Source organism: Aotus nancymaae, unplaced genomic scaffold (assembly GCF_030222135.1).
Source record: "Aotus nancymaae isolate 86718 unplaced genomic scaffold, 86718_ANA_hifiasm-v0.15.2.pri h1tg000011l, whole genome shotgun sequence".
NCBI classification, from domain to species: domain Eukaryota; kingdom Metazoa; phylum Chordata; class Mammalia; order Primates; family Aotidae; genus Aotus; species Aotus nancymaae.
In genome coordinates this window covers 37,537,501-37,557,999 of record NW_026988422.1, presented here as the reverse complement: position 1 = coordinate 37,557,999, position 20,499 = coordinate 37,537,501, and the positions used below count along the sequence as shown (strand labels likewise).

Here is a 20,499-nt window from a genome sequence, read left to right as displayed (position 1 = left end):
TAGATAAAATACATTTTCTCTTTTGTCAATATTAGACATGGAGCAAACTCTTAGCAGAGGTAAGGGGATGATCACAATGCTTATTGTTCAATTTAAAGTTGAAGAGATTTTTGTGCAGCCAAGCCTAGGAGTGGGCAGCAAGTTTTTCATCTCTTTTGAGATATTAAATGCTGATTATCTATCTGTCTGTCTGTCTGTCTGTCTGTCTGTCTGTCTGTCTAAGTTAGAGACAGGGTCTCACTCTGTTACCCAAGCTGGAGTGCAGTGGAATGACCACAGTACACTGTAATCTTGTACTCCTGGGCTTAAGTAATCCTCCCACTTTGGCCTCCCAAGTAGCTGGGAACAGGTGCCTGCCACCTGTAGAGACAAGATCTCCCTATGGTGCCCAGGCTGTTCTTGAATCCTGGCCTCATGTGATCCTCCTGCCTCAGCCTCTCAAAGTGCTGAGATACGGTCAAGAAATATTAATTCTAAATTGCTTATCCTTGGAAAGAACTACTGACATGTACTGAAACTTATCTTCAATTTTCCCAGAAGGCTCCATGTTTTCATCAACTTAAAAGAAAAAGTTTCTTTAAAATTCATACTGGTTTCTGCCCACAGCAAGTACTTAAAAGAGTAGTTAGCTACTGGCAAGAGAGCCAACCCTATGAGGTCAACTGGCCATCCTAGAAATACACTACGGCAGGAAGATCCCAGTGAGAAAGAACAAATGATTAGGTAAAATTCCAACACTATTTCAGGAAAAAGCAGCTCATGAGCAGCATCATTTTCTTCCTTTGTAGAGGGTAGTGATTGATATTGCTATAATTTGTAACTGTCTTTGAAACATTTAATGAAAGTAGCATAACAGCCTTGAGTATTTATTTTCATTATTGAGACAGTCACGTGAATACCTACTAGGTGAGATGCATTCTCACTGGATCAGAGAGAAAACTGCATTCTCATTGGCTCACACAGTGCTTGGCTATGAGCATTGGGGGCAGAGCACAGAGCACTTATAATCAATCACTTCATACTAACTAGTGTAGTTCCTGGCATGCAGAGAACACACCAAAAGTTAATTGAAAAGAATGAATAAATAATGAAGGGAAGAATTACATGGACTCTCTGAAATTGCTAGAAATTATCTGCGTTCATTTGTAGCTTGTCTCCCTACTGGACCATAACCCCATGAAAGAAGACACTTCATCTGACTTATCTAGTGTCTAAAACATTATCCAACTTAGTAACTTATGTTTGAAATAAATGAATATGCACATGAAAAATATTTTTTAGTTAGAGAAACGAAAGTCATTTATTCAACTTTGACCTGTCTTAATATAATATACTTATGTGTGGAAGTACAAATTGGATAAGTTTAAAAGACAAGATGAACTCATATCAGTACATTCAAATCTTCAATGATAAGAACACATCTTTTTTTCTTTCCTATAGTGTCTGGCTAGATCTTGTGCTGTACAATTGCTCAGGATGTAGTTACAAACCAAGGCAATTTGAGAAAGAATTCGAGTTAGAGAAAAAGAGATTTACTTTTATTTTTCCCTTCTATTGGTAAGAGGTCAGATAAAATATACATTTTATAAAATAAATACAGAGCACAATGTGTGGAAAATTTAAAATGGGTAAAATGTTTTAGCGAAAGTCAGAATTCTTAAATTAAGAAGGGTTAATATATTAAAAAATGAGAATATTTGTCTTTTGAATGTAGTCCAAATTAGAAAACAACAGAGAGAGAGAGAGAAAGAGAAAAAGAGAGAGAGAGAGAGAGAGAGAGAGAGAGAGAGAGAGACATGGGTGGTGGTGGGGGAGGGAAGGATATTTTACTTCTACTTAGCAAAGGATCAAAATAAACATGTTTGCAATGTCTCTGCAACAAAATTCGAGGTGTACACATGTAAACGAGAAACAATACAATTAGTGGGCTATTTATTTACCAACATTTTTTCCATAGTTGGCTTTAAAATGATCTATCTAGATTTACCTGGCACAATACTTTAAATCTAATTAATCTCTGTGAAGTTGTATTTATTTATAAGGTAAAAGGACAACAACCCCATTACAATATTCCATACAAAGCTTCCAATTTTCAAGTTTCAACCACAAACATGTTAATTCAGTGCCACATTAAAATACAAAGAATTAACAACTTGTTTGTATGCTGATGAGGAAATGCTTTAAAACAGGACTGAGGTTGCATAAATTTCCTATATCTTATTTATTTTTAAAGATCAATTAAATATCCTCTTTGAGTATGCTTCCATAAAATAATTACCTCTAGATTCTAGAGCACAGAGAAATAGATGAGCCTTATGAATTTCAATTTTAAGTCACCTTTCTGTACTTGTTTGCAAGTAGAGATGACCCCTGGACCACATTTTTACATTGCTTTTGTCAGCCATGGTGAATTCAGTCTGACACATTCGAGTTCAAGTAAGTTGAGGACTAGGAATAAGTTTAGCCCACATTCACGATCTTTGCTTTTTTTCCCAGCTGGGATTGGCTAGTTCTCAAGAAGGAAGCAGACAAAAGTTAGGTCAAACAAAGAAATGGGGCTGAAGACCTGACTGTCCATAGACTGATGGTGCCCAGAGAGTGATGCTAAGCAGCTCTGAAAATGACACTGCTTAGTTGGTGGCTTAAAACAAATAAACAAAAAAATAGACTTGGCCGTGCCATATTGGTTAGTATCGAGTAATCACTGTGATCATATATTTGATAATACTACCAGAACTACCTGGTTCCAAAACATATCTCATAGTGCATCATAGGTCTTTCATTTCAACTGGTTCTGAACTATTACATAATTTCCTTTTGATTAGATTTTTAAAAGGTGATTTCTTCCAACTTACCCTCTTTCCATAGGCTGAACAATTCAACTGTCCCAATATGAAAAAACTTCCTGCTTCTACATACTGAAATTTAATTTGGTGACTTGAGAACACTTTCCTAATTAATCAACTTTCTTTAACCCCAACTAGAGGATATTTATGATATCTCCAAGCTTCAAACTAAAGCAATCTTATAATACATTCAATTTTATTCTACAGTTTATTAATAAAAATATCAAATGTTAAGATTCAGAATAGATTCTTTATAGGACTTCATTAAACATCTCTTCCTTACTTGAAATTTCTCTGCATTTGGTTTTCCTTGGCCAATTCTTGGCCCATTTTGGAACAAAACTTATGTAATCCAATGTTGTTCTATTTTTTGTGTATGTCCTAAATAAACATTGTGCAGACTCTTCAATATCTACATAAAACAGATCTGTATAAAAACAAAATGACTTGTATGAAGCCTTTACAAATTACCACATTTAAAGTGGAGAAGAGAAATTAATTCATTGTAGAGTGCTTTATGGTTTCTGTGATCACTTATTATATGTCTAGTCCTTTCAGGCTTAATTTCTAATGCTTAAGGGATGTTGAAAGAAATAATATTCTGTAATATACAAACACATGAATACATGTGGGATTTTTAAAGAATCATAATAAATCCATGATGTCAATGAACGTTTGGCATGAAAATAATAAAGGCTTAACATTTTGCTTTCAAGTACAAGTACTATTCGGTTCCATATATGAGACAAATATACCCAACATGAATTTCTCTAACTGTTCTTTTTAATATATAAGACATTTCATAGACAATATTTCTTTTGTTTCTTTTTCTCATAAGGCCTAGATTATGGTTAATATCTCATGATACCAAAAGTAATACTGCAACAGATATTAAAGCATTTTTTCAGCCACTTATTCTATAAAATATTAATTGCAAGCCCGTGCATGTGCTGTATATATAGGAGATTAGGTAACTGAGTTCCTGCTCAGTTCCAAATCAATAAAAGATAATATGCACAGCATCAATCATCATTCACTCTTCCTTTAGTGGAAGATTTTTAAAACATATATTTAAGCACTCATGGAGACAACACAAGCTAGGGAAGATGTGAATAATACTTACCTAGGAAGGACAGGTTTTTCTCTAGAAGCATGTCTCTCAGCAGGACTTCATGCTCATGACCAATGGCACTGGGAAGTTTCAGTTAAGGGGTAACACAGGTGGAATTATACCAGCAGGAAATGCTAATACCAGGTCTATACTTTGAGATGAAATGAAAAACTGAGATGGTTTTAGTAGCCATTTTCACCCTTAGTCCACAACTTTGAGGAATGAAATCTCTATATACATCCCCTTATTTAAATAATTTGATAGCATTTTTCTATAATTTTTTAAAACTTTTTTTCTTTTTCTAGAGACAGGGTCTTGTTCTGTTGCCTAGGCTGGAGTATACTGGCACAATCATAGCTCACTATAACCTTGAACTCCTGGGTTCAAGTAATTCTCTCACCTCAGTCTCCCAAGTAGCAGGGACTACAGAGGTGTACCACCATGTCTAATTTTTTTTCTTTTAGAGATGGGATCTCACTATGTTGCCCTGGCTGGTCTCAAACTCCTGGGCTGAAGTGATTATCTTGCCTCAGCCTCCCAAACTGCTGAGATTACAGGTGTGAGCCACTGTGTTCTGTTCTTTCTATAATTTTTGTATATATATTTTGGCAAACAAAGATTTGTAAATGGATGTCTACCTTATTTTAAAAAGAAGGACAGTCATTTAAATGTACTTTAATCTGTGTTAAAAATCTTTCAATTGGGTTGGGCAAGGTGGCTTGTGCCTGTAACTCCTGCCACTCCAGAGGCTGAGGTGGAAGGATCACTTCAGGCCAGCTGGGCAAGGGAGCAAGACCCCCATCTCTTAAAAAAATTATAAAAAGTTTTTAAAAATTAAAATACCTCAACTCAACTTAGCACACATTTATTAAGCACTTACTAGGTATAGTAAAGAATACTAGCCAGCCTTTGTCCTAGAATAATTCCTAATCTTAGAGAGATCCGTAAATCTTCTGTGAATTCACATTTGTCATCAAGTTAACATTTAGAAACTTCTTTGTTTCACTTCCAATCAACTGTTGTTGAACTTTTGCAACTTGCAAGCCAAACAGGTGACTTGTTAAGAATATATGTAATCTGCAGCAAAGACATCTTAGTAAAGAGTTGTGGATTAGGGTGTGGGTATAGAGGCTATTTCAAGAGTCTTCTTCTCGTGTGTGTATGTGTACGCACGTATATGTACATAAATATACATATGAATATCTATTTTTCAGTGCTTACTATGTGTTAGACACTGTGTTAAGTGCTTTTAAGTAGGTTATTTTATCCTCATAATTATAATACTTATTTTACAGATGAGAAAGCCGAGGCTTAGAAAGAAACCTATATAGGGCTTACAGTTAGTGAGTGGCAAAGAAGATAACAACAAAATCTCTGCCAAGTCTATGTTTATGACCTCCATATAGCTTCTCAAAAAGTATTAAAATTATGTAATAATTGATAATAGCTAATATTTCTTAAATATCATGCATGAAGCCTTTGTGCTAAATACTTTGAGATACCATCTTACAATAGCCACATGAGTAGATACCATTATTAGTCACCCCCACCTTTTTTTTTGAGATGGAGTCTTGGTCTTGCCCAGGCTGGAGCGCAGTGGCACAATCTTGGCTCACTGCACGCTCTGCCTCCTGAGTTCAACCAATTCTTCCTTCGGCCTCAGCCTCCCGAGTAGCTAGGATTACAGGTGTCTGCCATCATGCCTGGCTAATTTTTGTGTTTTAAGTAGACACCAGGGTTTCACCATGTAGGCCAGGCCAGTCTCAAATTCCCAACCTCAAGTGACCTGTCTTTCTAGCCTCCCAAAGTGCTAGGATTACAGGTATGAGCCACAACACTCAGCCTATCAGACACATTTTTACAATTAAGGAAAGTAAGGTTCGGGAAGGCTGGGGAATTTGCTGAAGGTCCCATGGCTGGTAAATAATGAAATCATGAGTGGAACATGGAAATCTTGTGTATTTTCCAAACAGATGAGATTGCACAAAGTCTGAAAAGGATGCTATCCTACTCTAATATTTCAAATGAGTCAAAACCATTTGATAAAAATTATGTGAATCATTACCTTCACTGTCCTTTTCACTGATAACATCAACCTGGTCACATCACTCCTTGGCTTATTAGAGAAGCTGATTCTGATCATGCACTACTTGAGTTCAACTTAAATAAAACTTATATGTTATTTGTAAAAATTAAAAAAAATTCTAGAGCATTATGTTGCATTTTTTTTTAACACATACAGGTGACTATCATTTAAATCTTAGAATTCAAGAGATGTGATCATTTATGTTTCAGCAAAACAAGCCCTAAGTCATCATTATTGCCTTTTCCTCCAGTTGTCCCCTACCCTCCAATGCACATGGCTGTGCTTTTAAAATTTCTAACAAGAAACAAAATAAAGGAAACACATTTTTAAATCACAAAATTTCACACATTTTCAGATTCCATTGAAGACATTTGATGAATAACTCTCAATGGTCTCTCATTATAGGGACATCCCACATTTTAGAACTAAATTATTTACTTCTATTCCACATAAATGTGCTCTCATTTTTATTGTTGTAAATTATTTACATCTAAAATGTTGAATCATGAAACCGAGGTTTCTGATGGTACAGAAATGAAACCCACAGCATTTGAAGCTTCCTGCATCATTATCTTTCCTTGCTTCACAGTTTATGCTTTTGTCTAATAGCTGTGTCCTGGAGTCATACTTTGGAAAGTTGAGGTGGCTCATTTCTCACATTTTTTTCCTTGGTGAGCATGAATTGTAGTGGGAAAGGTATAGGTATGCATGGCTGTATAGGGAGAAGTATAGATTTTTTTTAAAAGAGAGAAAGCACATTGGTGATGTATATAAACTTTGCTAATTGTGCTTTCTATAGTGTCTTACTAGTAAAGGACCAATTTACTGTATTCTACTTACAGAAATATAACATTTTCATAATGCACTAAGAAGGTTTAGCACCTATCTTATTTGCCGAATGTGTGCTTTCTTTCTCACAGCATGATGTAATTTACTGAGAGTAAGCAATGTAAATATTACTGAATTATCAGAAAAACACAAACAACACATTTACTCACATGGAAAACCAATACTTTTTATTCAGCATGAAATAAAATAATTATTGCTGATCAGTCTAGGAAACATCTATGCAGGTGTATTTAGATGTTATATGAAACTGCTACTACTTCAATGCAAAGACATAATCAGCTTCTCTGTAAACTTCCCAGCCTGTTCTATTTTGCATGATAAAAGCAATCACCAATTTGAAATTTTGGACAGATATGTTTCTTAATTATGCTTTGTTTGATATAAACATATATAAAATGCAAAGTCTAGAAAAAAACTTGTAAAATCTGTAGTTTTACTGGCAACAGACATAATGAAACTGCAAAAATTATAACCTACTCGGTGACTGTAATTTATAGACATATGTCATTATCTTTATCAATTGAAATCATGTACTACATTAAATTCTATTGGCAATAACACAGCCAGAAAAGGAAAGTGAATGATGGCAAAAAGGTAAGGAAAATACTCCAAACAGAATTTATAATGCTCTATAAGCAAAAACACTTAGACTTTGTCTATAATAATACCTATTATTGATGTATGGCAGTGACCATGGGCAAAACTTGTAAATAACCTCACAAGCCATTTTCTTCACCAGCCATACAGCAATCTAGTTTCCCGTAAGCATCTCAACTATTACTGAAAAATAGCCTCCTGGCATTTACAAAGCAGTTGACTTCATACTTTAGTCCATGCATACATAATTAGATAGTTATATTTAAAATCAATATGCAATCCTTCAAAAGACATTAGGCTTTTAAAACCTTAACTTTAAATTGATTTTTAACTATTTTATGTGCTTTAAAATTAACATGTAATTCAACCCCAGATACTCTGAGATGGTGTTAGTTGTTATATGAATGTGCTAAACTTTATCAGTGTAGCAACATGAGGTCGGCACTCCTACAATTTCTATCACTATCATTATATACTGAATACAGAAGTACAATTTCACTTTGGTTTGATAAAAGGTGAGCTTGGGATAATGCTGTGTTTTTACTAATTTAAGCTAGACTGGAGAAACAGACTTGGAGGATAAATACATAAAGGTCTGTATCTTCAATACTGAATATTCTTATAAGAGGGCTCTGTTAAAAGATTGTTTATCAAAGATTAACTTTACTTATGTAAGCATGATTTTCTTACTAAAAATGTTACTGACTCTAAGCCTTTGTGAAACAAGGTGGAATATAAACGTATACATGTACACGATTTGACTAGCAGGAGTTTCCAGCAAAAAGTCTCCTGACTGGTAATTACTGAGTCACAATTGGTCACAGTGCCATCCACGCTAACAAAATCCATACCAGGAGGGACATGTTTATATTATTAAGAGGAGTGAAATTCATCGACTCATAGAAATTATTCTCAAAAAAAGCACTCATTATTTACCATTTAAATAGCACTTTTATTTGAAGATTATCAAAAAACTCTCTGTTGCCACAGTACTACTCAATTTATAGATTAATAACATCCTACTTCATGAAGTGGTTACTGTCCGCCCAATCCTGTTTTAAAAAGTAAACATTAACTCTTTAGTAATCTCCATGCCTTTAATGAAAAATGACTGGACATCTGTTTTCACAACCATAGATTTATGCCGGGAGGAAAAGTTACCTTGATTTCTCTAAAAATGTTTATTAGGAATCCAAATGCCAGCTCAGATTCTAATCAGCATTTAAGCAATAAGAATCTATTGCTTTTAAAATGTGATGCCTCTGGAAGCATTTTAATCACAACCTCCTTTCACTCCAAGCTCTAAATTTATTCGAGTAAATTCAACAAAATTTGGCTCATTTTAAATGGAAATTTGTTATATTTGTTTTAAATGTTCATTGGGATGGTTAGATACATTGCAAGACATTATGTTACCTGCTTAATGACTCTGTACCTTTAAACTCACTGAAAACCAAGCCATTTGAAATAAGCATACGAATATGTAACTGATGAACTGACATCTTCCTGTGGTCTGATATTCCTTAAGCTGTAGAAAAGAATGGTCTGTAGTGACCCTCCAGTTGATTGAATGTAAAATAGAAGAGTATGAAATGTGTTTTGTGAAGCAGAACTTTATGTCAGGTTAAAGCTAGACACATCTCCACTGAGTCTAAGCTCGTCAATTGTGCACCTAAAATTTTATGGGAAAGGATACTGCTTGATGCAGTCCACCAGTGGTCCATAACAGCAGTCGTTCACAATGCACTGCAGACAAATAAGAAAAGGGGTCTGGGGTGGGGCAACTACAAAAACTATTACAGTAAACAGTATCCTAAAAGCAGTAATTACTTTCCTCCCCCGACCAACCCCCAAAAAAGAAAGCTATCAGAAGGCTGTTCAGATTTAATCACAGAAAACAAAAATTGCATGCTTTTTATTCACTATAAAAGCAAGCTATTAAAAAGTGAAATGCTCTTCTCGCAAATATTGCATTGCCATTTATGGTGCACCCTGACCTCAGTGATAGTTTATGATGACAGTAATTAAATGAGGTTTAAAATCCTTTACTCTGCTAGGCAGATAACAGCATTGCCACTGAAAATAGACAGCTGTGATTAATACCTGATAGACCTGATTTGCTAGAACTCCATCTGGAATCTGAGAAGGGTCCCGTAGCATACTATTTATAACAGTCTTGGAGGCTGTAGAAGAAAAGAGATGAACTGTTAGCAGATAGTCAACATACTTTTAATGCAACATGAGAAGTGCCATATACCTACATATACACAAACCATGGAAACAAAAATATGACTGGCACTAATCATTTTTTCCTTTTTCTATAATCTAACAGAAGCTTTTAATTAGACCATTTTGCCAAGTTTATAAGCCACAGTGCCAGATTTCACAATGACCTAATTTTCCAAGGTAAATTAACAAGTACAGACCTAAAGCAGATGTCTCTTTTGTAGATAAATTAGCTTAGCAAAAGCCCATTTGGGGTAAAAAAAAATCAGAAAAGAAAATATTTACCTTTTGCAGGTAGGTATTTTATAACTAAGCATATGTATATGAAGACAGGTCAGATTCAAAGACTTCAATGATATCGATGAAAATGACTTTCAGCCAAAAAAGAATCTTCTAATTTTAAACCTTTCTAAAATAATTCTCATCAACTGCCATAAAATCCTATCTCCATTCCACAAGTGAGGAAAGTAGGTAAAACTGCCTGAATTGAGAGAATCTTAAATAAGGAAAATATACAGAGAGAGACACACACACAAATTTTCTACCCAAAATATGCCTCAACTTGCAAATTAAGTTGAACCCCAAGGGAACTGCTATAGAAGAAGAGGGGGCACTAAGGGAGGCATCTGATGAAGGTGACATCCTTTGAAAAGCAAGGTAGGAGATCTTGACCTCACTGCTCACTAGGCATGTGGCAGCCACAGTAGCCAGAATTCCTTTTGATGCACGGGAGATGGGCAGGTCTCTAGGCTGAAGCTAAGTCAGGTGCTGCCTAGGAAATGATTCTTTCAAGGCCTCCAGTGGAACTATTCACCACAATTTAGCAACATGGCCTATGGTCTGGTTCACACAAGCACAAACTAAAATGTGTACTGAATAATTATCTAACTAATAAAATACAGACCACAGATATACATCATTCAAGTTCTGAGACAATAAGGGGTCCAACTTGTTTATTTTGTTTAAGAGTATGTTCTTTATCAAGCTCTATACTATAAGAACACTGACACATAAGATATATGTTAGTAAATACTGTGGAAATAAATAAGGAAATTATATCTTATTCACTTAAGAATAGTATTGAGTCTGCAAAGAAAAACTGAAGTACAATTATTTTAATTACTGCCCACTCTTAGTCATATAACTGCACACTTACAGCAACGCTCATGTACTTAGCCATTTATGAACATGTGTTTGCACTGCAGGTGAAAAGGTCACATGGAATCTCCAAAAGAGCATCACCCAGCTATCCTATCCAGCCCTGTCTCTACAACTAACTCTGCAACCTTGGCAAGTTACATAGCTTCCCATGTTCAATGCCCATCGCTATCTGTAGAAAGTGAAAATATTATTTAAGCTGACTATCTAAATAAAGTGTTCTTGTATGGTCTCTAGGGGAAACAGCTACAGCAGTATTTTGCTAAGTTTAAGTAATAGTAAGAATCAAATCAGACCTAGGCATTTACTTAATATAAACCATAGGGTTGGACTCAATTATTTCTTAAAGTGATTACCATTGATAAGTGGTACAAATATTGGGAATAGGAAGCAGGGAATCATCGTCTTATAAAAGAAAAGATTATAGCAGCAATAGTATTAAAAATCATACGCCTGGTAAACTCAGTTTTCCCAACCTAATTCTAAGGCCTGGCCAATCAGAGGGGTCCAAAGCAGTGTCCACACCTTTTATCACCTTCTCTGAGGAAATTCTCTCTGGCCTGCCACTCGAGTCACCACATGGTAATGGCAGACACATTCTTTATGTTGCCCATAATGCCAGCAGAGGCTCAAGGAAATAGCAGCACCTTACCTGTATGGACCCGGTCATGGTAAATGCCAATTCTCATACCCATATAAGGAAGAGCTCACTAACATATAAGTGGCCATGACTAATAATGCTATCCTATAAAAATTATAGACCTCAAACCAAACTATACGCAAGCTCATTGCTAAAATCATAAAACAAAAGCTCTTTTTAAAAAAAGAAAAGGAACAATACTCTGGGACATAAGAAAAGCAGGTCATGTATTTTCAGCCAAAAAAGGGAAATATCAAAAAAAAGAAACTGATGACATAATTTTCCTCACAATATAAATTTTAGAACAGTGGTATACTTATCAGGATTAAGAATCATAGGCAATACACTTAAAAAAAAAGTTTGAATATGTTGAATAAATCCTATTCAAATGAAAGGAAACTTGTCGGAGGAAGTCAGTTGTTTTAAATGGAATAATAGTAAAAAGTATACATTGAGTCCACATTCATTTTAACTTCAACAAAAAGTCTTTTCTCTTCTTGCAATCCACCATTTTTTTTTAGAGCAAGAGAGAATGTTCTTCTAGGAAGTCACTGCCTGTGCTGGAGACCCAGGACGTATCTGCTAAACCCACAGCTATTTCCATTCAGCCTTCATGAAAGTGTGTTGGTGTTTCAAATCAAGTCAGAAAGTGTAAACCTACTTCTACAAACAAATTCTGAAGCTTAGGAACTGCCCTCTTACAGAAATGAATAGTAACATCAACCAGGTAAGTAAATGCGATTTGACAACCTTGCCATAGCCAGGACTAAGATGCCTCAAGAAAGCCTGTGTCTTTTTATGGAAGCTGTTCCTAGACCAGCTCTGGCCAATTTGCATCTGGCTTTTTTGACCGCACATGGACAGGATTCCTGGTCTCCTCAACCTTTGCTAGAGGCATTCATTCTGTTGATTTCACAGTTTGCCTCTGCCACTTTAGGATTACAATGGATAGGATTACAATTTTCTACAAAGCATGTACAAAGCAGGAATGTATGAGTCACTTGGAGCTAGATTCACAAGAAAAGGAGACACTTGGTACCTGTTAAAGCATGCTACAGCAGACAGGGAATAGGCAATGCCCAGACTAAGGCATACCGCCTAAGATTATGATCTTTCCATTGTGTAGTATTTGTAACATAAAGAACTAATATTAAAAAAATCTATGCACTCACCACCCTGACCTAACTTCTAAATCTGCAAAAAGTTTGTTTTAGTCTCATATTAATTTGTATAAGCTTTTTTTTTTTTTTTAAATTTCTCATTCTTGCTAGAGGTTGGTTTTAGTTGGTTTTCACGAGACCATACGTTGGCTCTGTTGATCCTCTTTACTGTACCTTTTCTTCTAATTTCACTTAATTTATCCTTTTTCATCATTATTTCCTGGTTCCCACTTTGAGTTTGCTACATTATTCTTTTACTATTTTTATAGAATTCATTTTCAATTTTTTATTTTAAAATACACTTTCCAAGGCTATAATCATTCCTCTAAATTTTGCTTTAGCTACATGCTAGAATTTTGTCATTTATTTATAGTTTGTAGTTTCCATTATTTCATCTTTGATCCATAAATTATTTAAAAACATGGATTTCTGCTGTTTCTAATTTATGATGTTTATACTAATATGGGTTGTTTTACTTTCTTTGTGTTTTTATATGTAATCATTTTTGTTAATGTTTTATATGTCTTCAAAAAATTGAAGTTCCTAGTTTTGAGCTGCAATGTTTAGATACATCTAGTAGGTTAAGATTTTAACTGTATTATCCAAATCTCCTGTATCTTTATTTTTTTTCAACTACATATTAAATAATCATCTACTACTACTGCAGAGGTGTCAGTTTCTCCTTATAATTCTGCCAATGTTTGCTTTGTGTATTTGGAGATGACACTATTGAGTGCCTGCACTCTCACTTGTTAAACATGGACTTCTTGGTAAGTATGTCTTTTGGTAAAGTCATGACTTTCTTTAATAAAGGTTTTCTCTTATTTAATGTTATCTAGTAATAATATTTCTGCAACACTTTTCTTTTGGATAGGATCTGCCTCACATATCTGGTGTTCCATTTCTTTTTGTTGTTATTAGTTTTATTTTCTAATATTAATTTTTATTGTACCAATTTCTCCATTTCTTTACTATGAACTTTATTGTGTCATTATGTCTTAGGAATGATTCATAAATAGTATTTTGTTAGATTTTCTAAAATCAAATTTGAAAATCTATGCTTTTTTAAAAAGGTGAATTTAACCTGTTTACATTCATTACAATGGATACATTCAGACTTATTTTTACTCTATTTTCTGTGTTCTGCTAATCTTTCCTTGTCCTCTTTTTTCCCTACCTTCTAGTTAATTTAAGTTTTCTTTATTCTCCTTTTACTCTTATTCTCTTGGAAATAATACATCCTATATTGATCCCTTCCTCCTCCTTTCCTTCCTCCTTCCCTTCCTTCCTCCCTCCCTTCCATCTTCCCTTCCTTCCTTCCTTGCAATTTACCCGTCTCGGCCTCCCAAATTATAAGTATGAGCCACTATGCCTGGCCTCTATAATGACTTCTTTATCTGTTCTCTCAAAAAAAATGTTTAAACTGAATCAGTATCTAATCTTTATCAGTAACATCTTTGTTGTTTTACATATAAATAACTTGAAACACATTCACCAATCAGGAAGCCTCCCTCTAATACATCATTCAGCTAATCAGCTTCTCAATAACTGTTACTTCATTTCCATATATATATTTTAAAAGTCTCTTTGCTCTTTTTTTTTACACACTAACAGCCTCCATATTACTGCGTCTGTTACTTTTGTTCAACAATCTTGTTTGTAACACAATTTCCCAATTAGTCTCTATAATGTTAAATTTTATGTGTAAACTTGACTGGGCCATAAGGTGCCCAGATATTTGGTCATATATTCTTTTTTTTTTTTGGAAGGGTCTTGCTCTGTTGCTCAGGATGGAGTGCAGTGGTGTAATCTCAACTCACTGTAACCTCAACCTCCTGGACGCAATATATCCTCCCCACCTCAGTCTCTCTGGTAGCTGGGACTACAAGTGCATGCCACCAGACCCAGCTAATTTTTGTAATTTTTTGTAGAGACAGGGTTTTTCCATGTGGCCTTGAACTCTTGGGCTCAAACGATCCACCTGCCTCGCCTTCCCAAAGTGTTGAAATTACAGGTGTGTGTGACCGCACCTGGCCCAAACATTTTGGGTGTGTCTGTGAGGGTATTTGTGGATGACATTAAAATATGAATGTAAACTGAGTAAAACAAATTGTCCTCCCTAATGTGGGTGGGCCTCATGCAATCCATTGAAGGGTGGACTAGAACAAAAAGACTGAATGAGGGAGAATTCTTTCTGCCTTTGAGTTGAAACATTAGTTTGTTTCCTGTCTGTGAACTAACTGAAACACTGGCTCTTCCTGGGTCTCAAGCCTACTGGTGTTCCATATGGAACTACAACCAGTGGCTCTTCTAGTTCTCAGCCCTTTACCTGGGACTGGGACAACAGTATCAGCTGTCTTGGGTCTCCAGATTGCCAACTGTAACTCTTGAAGCTTTTCAGCATCCATAATTGTAAAAAGCAATTACACACACACACACACACACACACACACACACACACACACACACACCCCTCTCCCTCCCATCGGTTCTGTTTCTCTGGATAACTCTAAGAGTTGTTTTCCATTTTTTTAAACATTCAATGTTTATTTAAATTTATCAACACATTTGCCATATTTTTTTTTTTTTAGCATTGTTTCTTGAGTCCCATTCTCTGCTTTTGGGTGCAATATCCTTATTAATGAAACATCCAATTTATTAGTTCTTTCAGCTGAAATCCCTGAGCAGTAAAAATGTTTTAGTCTTGCCTTATCTGAAAATATCTGTACTTAGTTCTCACTTTTGAATAATAATATAACATGGTGTACAATTATAGGCTAAGGGTCATTTTAATTCAACTCTTTGGAGATTCTATCATCTCTTGGGAGCTATCATTACTTAAAAGTACTCTAATATCAGTTTAACACTAATTCCTATATATGTAATTTGCCTTTTTATTTCTGATTACTTTTAATATTTTATCTGACATTCAACGGTTTCATCACTATGTGCTTAGGTGTGGCTATTTGTATTTAGCCTGCTTGGAATTAGCAGTTTCATGAAGCTAAAAATATATACCTTTAACCAATTTGAAAAATGCTGAGTCATCATAGCTTTGGCCTCTATTCTCTCCTCTGAAACTCATATTAGACATCTGTTAGAAGATCTTATTCTATCCTCTATGTCTCCTACGCTCATAAACTGTATTTTCCCTCTTCATCCTTATCATATTAAAAGTGCTTTCATTAGATTCACCCTAGAATTCACTACATTTTCTTCTAATGTAATTCTTCTAATTTTCTCCTAATCTTTTTGTCACTCAGCTAATGAGCTTCTCAATGACTATTATTTCGTTTCTAGATTTTATTTTAAAAAAATTTATCTACTTTCTTATGAAATTCTGTTATTCAGTTACAGTCTTCCTTTTTATTTACTCAGTTTATATATATGCAAATATATAAAATGTTTAGATTTATTTTATACTTTACATACTTTGTCTTACAGGTTTAGTTTACAATGTCTTCATTTCCTTATCTCCAGTCCATGGTGCTGTATTTTCCTCTCTTTTTCTCTATCCATTTCTCCATGGTAACTGGTTTCCTCCACTGGCTTGTAAATTTTTACTGGGAGCTTATTTTCAGCAAGAATTGTTTGACCTGCACTGTAGAATTAACCATGACAGTGTAGTTTCATGTTTAGTTTTGCAAAGACCAGTTTTATTGTTAATTTCTTTGCTTGGCCTTTCTGCAGTAAACATGAGCATAAATTTAGACCCACATTCACAAATAGTGCTGACTTATTTCTAATTTCTATTTCTTTTCTCAATACTCCACAACCCAAGGCCATATCCATCAAGCAAGCTTCCTTGCCATTTTTTCCAAGAAAGTAGAGTTTTTCTAGTCCTTTTTGTATGGTTTGAGCTATGAATGGAAGAGCAATTCCAGCTCTTAGCTGCATATCTGTCTGGGGAGTCCAAAGCCCAAGCCCAGCTCCTCGTGTCTATATCTAAAGCTAGTAATTTCTGTGCATCATTCTGAATGTAGGTTCTCTCTTCATTTCTGATGCCTGAAGATTTTACTTCTTTTGTTTATACTTGGTTACATATTTTTTAAAGTTTTTAAAATTTTATCTATCATTTCTATCTTTTTCATGGAAACATGGCCCATCAACAAGAGCTCACTCTGCCACATTGTTTACATTTTTGAAGACCCTTTAGTAATAAGTTCAGAGGAATATCTATTTACTTTTTTGTTTGTTAACGTTTTTTGGAGCCAGAGTTACAAAACTATAGTTAAAAAGATCCTTCCAAGAAGTTGGACTCCCAAATAATGGGGAGAAGGACAGGTGACAGGCATACGGATAGGATGAGGAGTAAAATAACCTAAACTACCTGTAAGGACCTCCCTACTGTATGGCATGTGGGAGGCCAGGGGAAAGGGAGAAGGGTCATTGGTGGCTACAAAATACTTTGTTATCCGGATTCCTCCAACGGCTGCCATGATGTCTCAGGCCAAAGCACCGCGCTAATCACCAATCTTGGGAAAGGAGACAACTTGTTTCTGTGGATGTGAGAATCAGTTCTATCAGATTTTCAAATGTAACTCTCTGTTTTTGGGGAAGAGTGCTTTAAACAATTTCTCACCATACTAATTATTTGGCAATTTGGCCTTGGCTCAGTGGAGACAATTTGCTCTTCCTGTGATCTTCACTGGGTTGCATCACCTGGGTGCTGAAGGATTCACTTTGATAGCAACTCACTTGCATGTCTGCCATGTGGGTGAGGAACCCCGGCTTCCTGACACATGGTAAGACTTCTCTAAGGTCTGTTTGGGCTTCTCCTTGGTAAGATGGGTGGGTTCCAAGAGCAAGCATCCCAAGATAATGATGCAGAAGTTAAAGGCCTCTTATGATCTAGCCTTGAAAGTCATAAAACAAGACCACTATTTTTATTTACATCTTCCTCAAAAGAAGAAAAATGCACCATCCTTAGAAAGATAAACTAGGAAAGATATGCAGAATAATACTTTCAGACAGAGAGGCAGTAAGGATAAGCAGTTATGAGCAGAGTGTAGAATCAGACAGACTTGGTTTGATGCCTGGCTCTTCTACCTACTAGTCATGTTATCTTAACAAGTTAATGTTCACACCTCTTGGTTTCTTTGTAAAAGAGAATAACATTGGTGCTTACTTTGCAGGGCTGTTGTGAAGATGAAATAAAATAATACACTGTTATGTACAGGGCTGTTTGAGACTTGGGTTGTTTGTTATAGCTGACTTCATGAGATTTTATAAAGTCAGGGCCCTGTTCTTATCAAGTATATACTGCCATAGCCTTGAGATACAGCCACAAGTCAATCTATTCAACAGGCCAAATTTGGCAATGCCAGATTGATTCTCCCATCTTACAGACCCACTCCCCCACCCCAGCCCATACACATATACGTTCTTTTGTGGCACTCAATCCACTACTAAAACTATGCTTGAGAAAGAACTAGGTAGAAGTCCTTTCTACTTCTGTGTGTATAAGGTGAATGTGTTGTCACTCTTGGAAGGTTTGTTATTTAAGTCTTGTCTATAATTACATAATAGAAGAATTTTGCTCTGGCCAAGGGTATTTCAAGCATTGGCAATCAAGTAAATGAAGACCTTCCCAAGAGTAACTAATGTATCACATCCATTTTTATAGCTCTTGCGTTCCTTAGCATCAGGTTAGAGAATTAGCCAACTACTGCTAGAAGATACTAAGGCAAACAAGCAGGTGAATCATCTGTGCTCTCAAGACCCTGAAAGTCCTGCCTATGGCAAAGAAATGCCTTTTGATTAGGCTGCACTTGAACTGAAACGAAAATAAGACTGTATATAGTTGGAATCCCTAATCTAAGATCTCAAATAGGTTTAAGCAAGAGAGAGGAACTAGTATAGACAGACTCTGTCCTGGATGGCAGCAGTTAGAGAGAAAGGATGTGTGAAGGAAGGACAAACATAGGGATAAAGATGAAAAGGTCAATTCATGCACAGTCAGAGCTGTGGCGTGAGGGCCTAGTTCTCTCCCCACTTAAAAAACACACACACAGGGTCTCTGCAATTGAACAGCTGAATGGATATGCAAAGTGATGCTGGCAATACTCCCAAGGTACACCAGGAGCTTTGCCTCCTCATGTGGCTGCTCCAGGGGCTGAGCTCCAAGACAGCAAAGCCTAAATGCCAATTAGTATTTCATCTTTTCTTCCAATACTGGTTTAAGGCCTTTGGATATCATGGTCATTAAGGTCCCAAGCTACATCTCCATAGGGATTGAACTGCCAATGTCTTCCCTGCACAATTTCAGTATTGCCAGTGGCCTGCAGGAGCCCACTTGCCCTTGCAGCTGGAACTACTCCTCACGAATTCTAAGCACTAGCCCACCGGCTCTCCCACTGCATAAAAGTGAAATCTAAAGCAGTTTGATCCCATTTGACAATCGGAATAAAAAAGATCTGTTAACATTAGGGAATCCTATAGGGACAAATTAAATTCTTCTCTGTAACTAGCACATAATCATGTAAGAAATAACTTAGACTAGAGCTATCAAATATAAAAGTATTATGTAAGGACAAGAGGAAGACTGTCTCCAAAGCACAAGTGTTTTTCAGACTGATTGGAACCTTGCCTCAGGCAACTTGCAGACTTATAGCCACTATACGCCATCTACCCTTATGCAACAAACATACATTCAACAAATATTGATTAAGCACCTGGTTAATGCCATGAATATACTTAATTCTTCTCCACACACACACATGCATATTCCAAATCTGAAATTTTTTTTCCTGTCTTTCCTTCAGCTAAAACTTTGAAGCCCAGTTCAATGTTTACCTTCCTCTCCCTCATAGTGCAGAACAGAGAGAACTCATATTGTGTATAAATCATTGGGCACTTGATTAAATGTCACTTTGTCAACAGATGACAAGAGATTGATCAGGATGCTGAAATTTTAAACCATGTCACAGTAAAAAGGTGTCATATTTTCTTAATATTGTCTTTAAATATCTGGGAGCTTTCACATGGAAGAAGATTGAGGCTATTCATGTGGTCATCCCCAAGAAGATAAGAAAGAAATCTCACAAGTTTATTATTGGTGGTGAGGCTACAAGTTTTCAGATTTCAAGTTCAGCTTTATGTGGCCCTTACTTAGTCTACACAGATGTTTCCTAACTTTTTTTTTTTAATTCATTAGGGCCTACCTCAGGAGACTTATTTTTTTCTTAATTGCTCCCTCCATGAAATTTTAATGCCACAGATATGCTGCATATCTGTTTACACAATCTCACCCCCTTTGAGAATGCATGGTTCACATGGAGGATTAAGAAATTCTTTGTGTCAGGGTATCTCGCAAGCTGCTTAAAAGCAGAAATACTTATCTGTTACCACTCCAAAGCTGCTTTGCACAAAACAGCTACTCAACAAATTGCTGAATAAATTTATGAACACGTTACCAAAGGAAAGAGAAGACTACTCTTTCTCATAGGATAATATGGATCTTTACATAAACAGTGAAAACATCTAATGACTCATCTCCCAAAGAGGAGTGCTTATCACTGACATAGGTATGTGAAACGACCTTATCAGCACACATTTTTTTGTTAACAGTTACATAGTACTTTTATAAGTAGTAAGAGATTCTATGGTATTCCCTGCTCCCTCCTAGATTTGCCTCCAATTCATATGTTTAGCAATTAAAGTTTCAAGATGGTGTTCCATGTAGAGCAAATATAGGGCCACATAATGAAGAGAAGCCCTCTTGTGGGCTTGCTGGGGTCCAACATGAAAGGTGAGATACAAAGAGAAAACTCCCATTCCAGATCAGGGGAGATAGTTCATGGCAGCAAAGACCTACCAAACTTTGC

At 35.8% G+C, this 20,499-nt stretch overlaps 1 protein-coding gene across 7 annotated transcripts in view; it reads right to left on the bottom strand.

Annotated features, from left to right (window-relative positions):
* CDIN1 (CDAN1 interacting nuclease 1) overlaps positions 1–20,499 on the bottom strand; it is a 410,017-nt gene that overhangs the window by 122,313 nt on the left and 267,205 nt on the right. For all 7 annotated transcript variants that reach the window (XM_021674836.2, XM_012465094.3, XM_012465107.3 and 4 more), the window contains 3 exons: positions 9,593–9,672; positions 9,186–9,235; positions 3,970–4,037 (listed from right to left, as the gene is read on the bottom strand). In XM_021674836.2, coding sequence (XP_021530511.1) covers positions 3,970–4,037; positions 9,186–9,235; positions 9,593–9,672 — 198 coding nt within the window. The remainder of the gene's footprint in view (positions 1–3,969; positions 4,038–9,185; positions 9,236–9,592; positions 9,673–20,499) is intronic.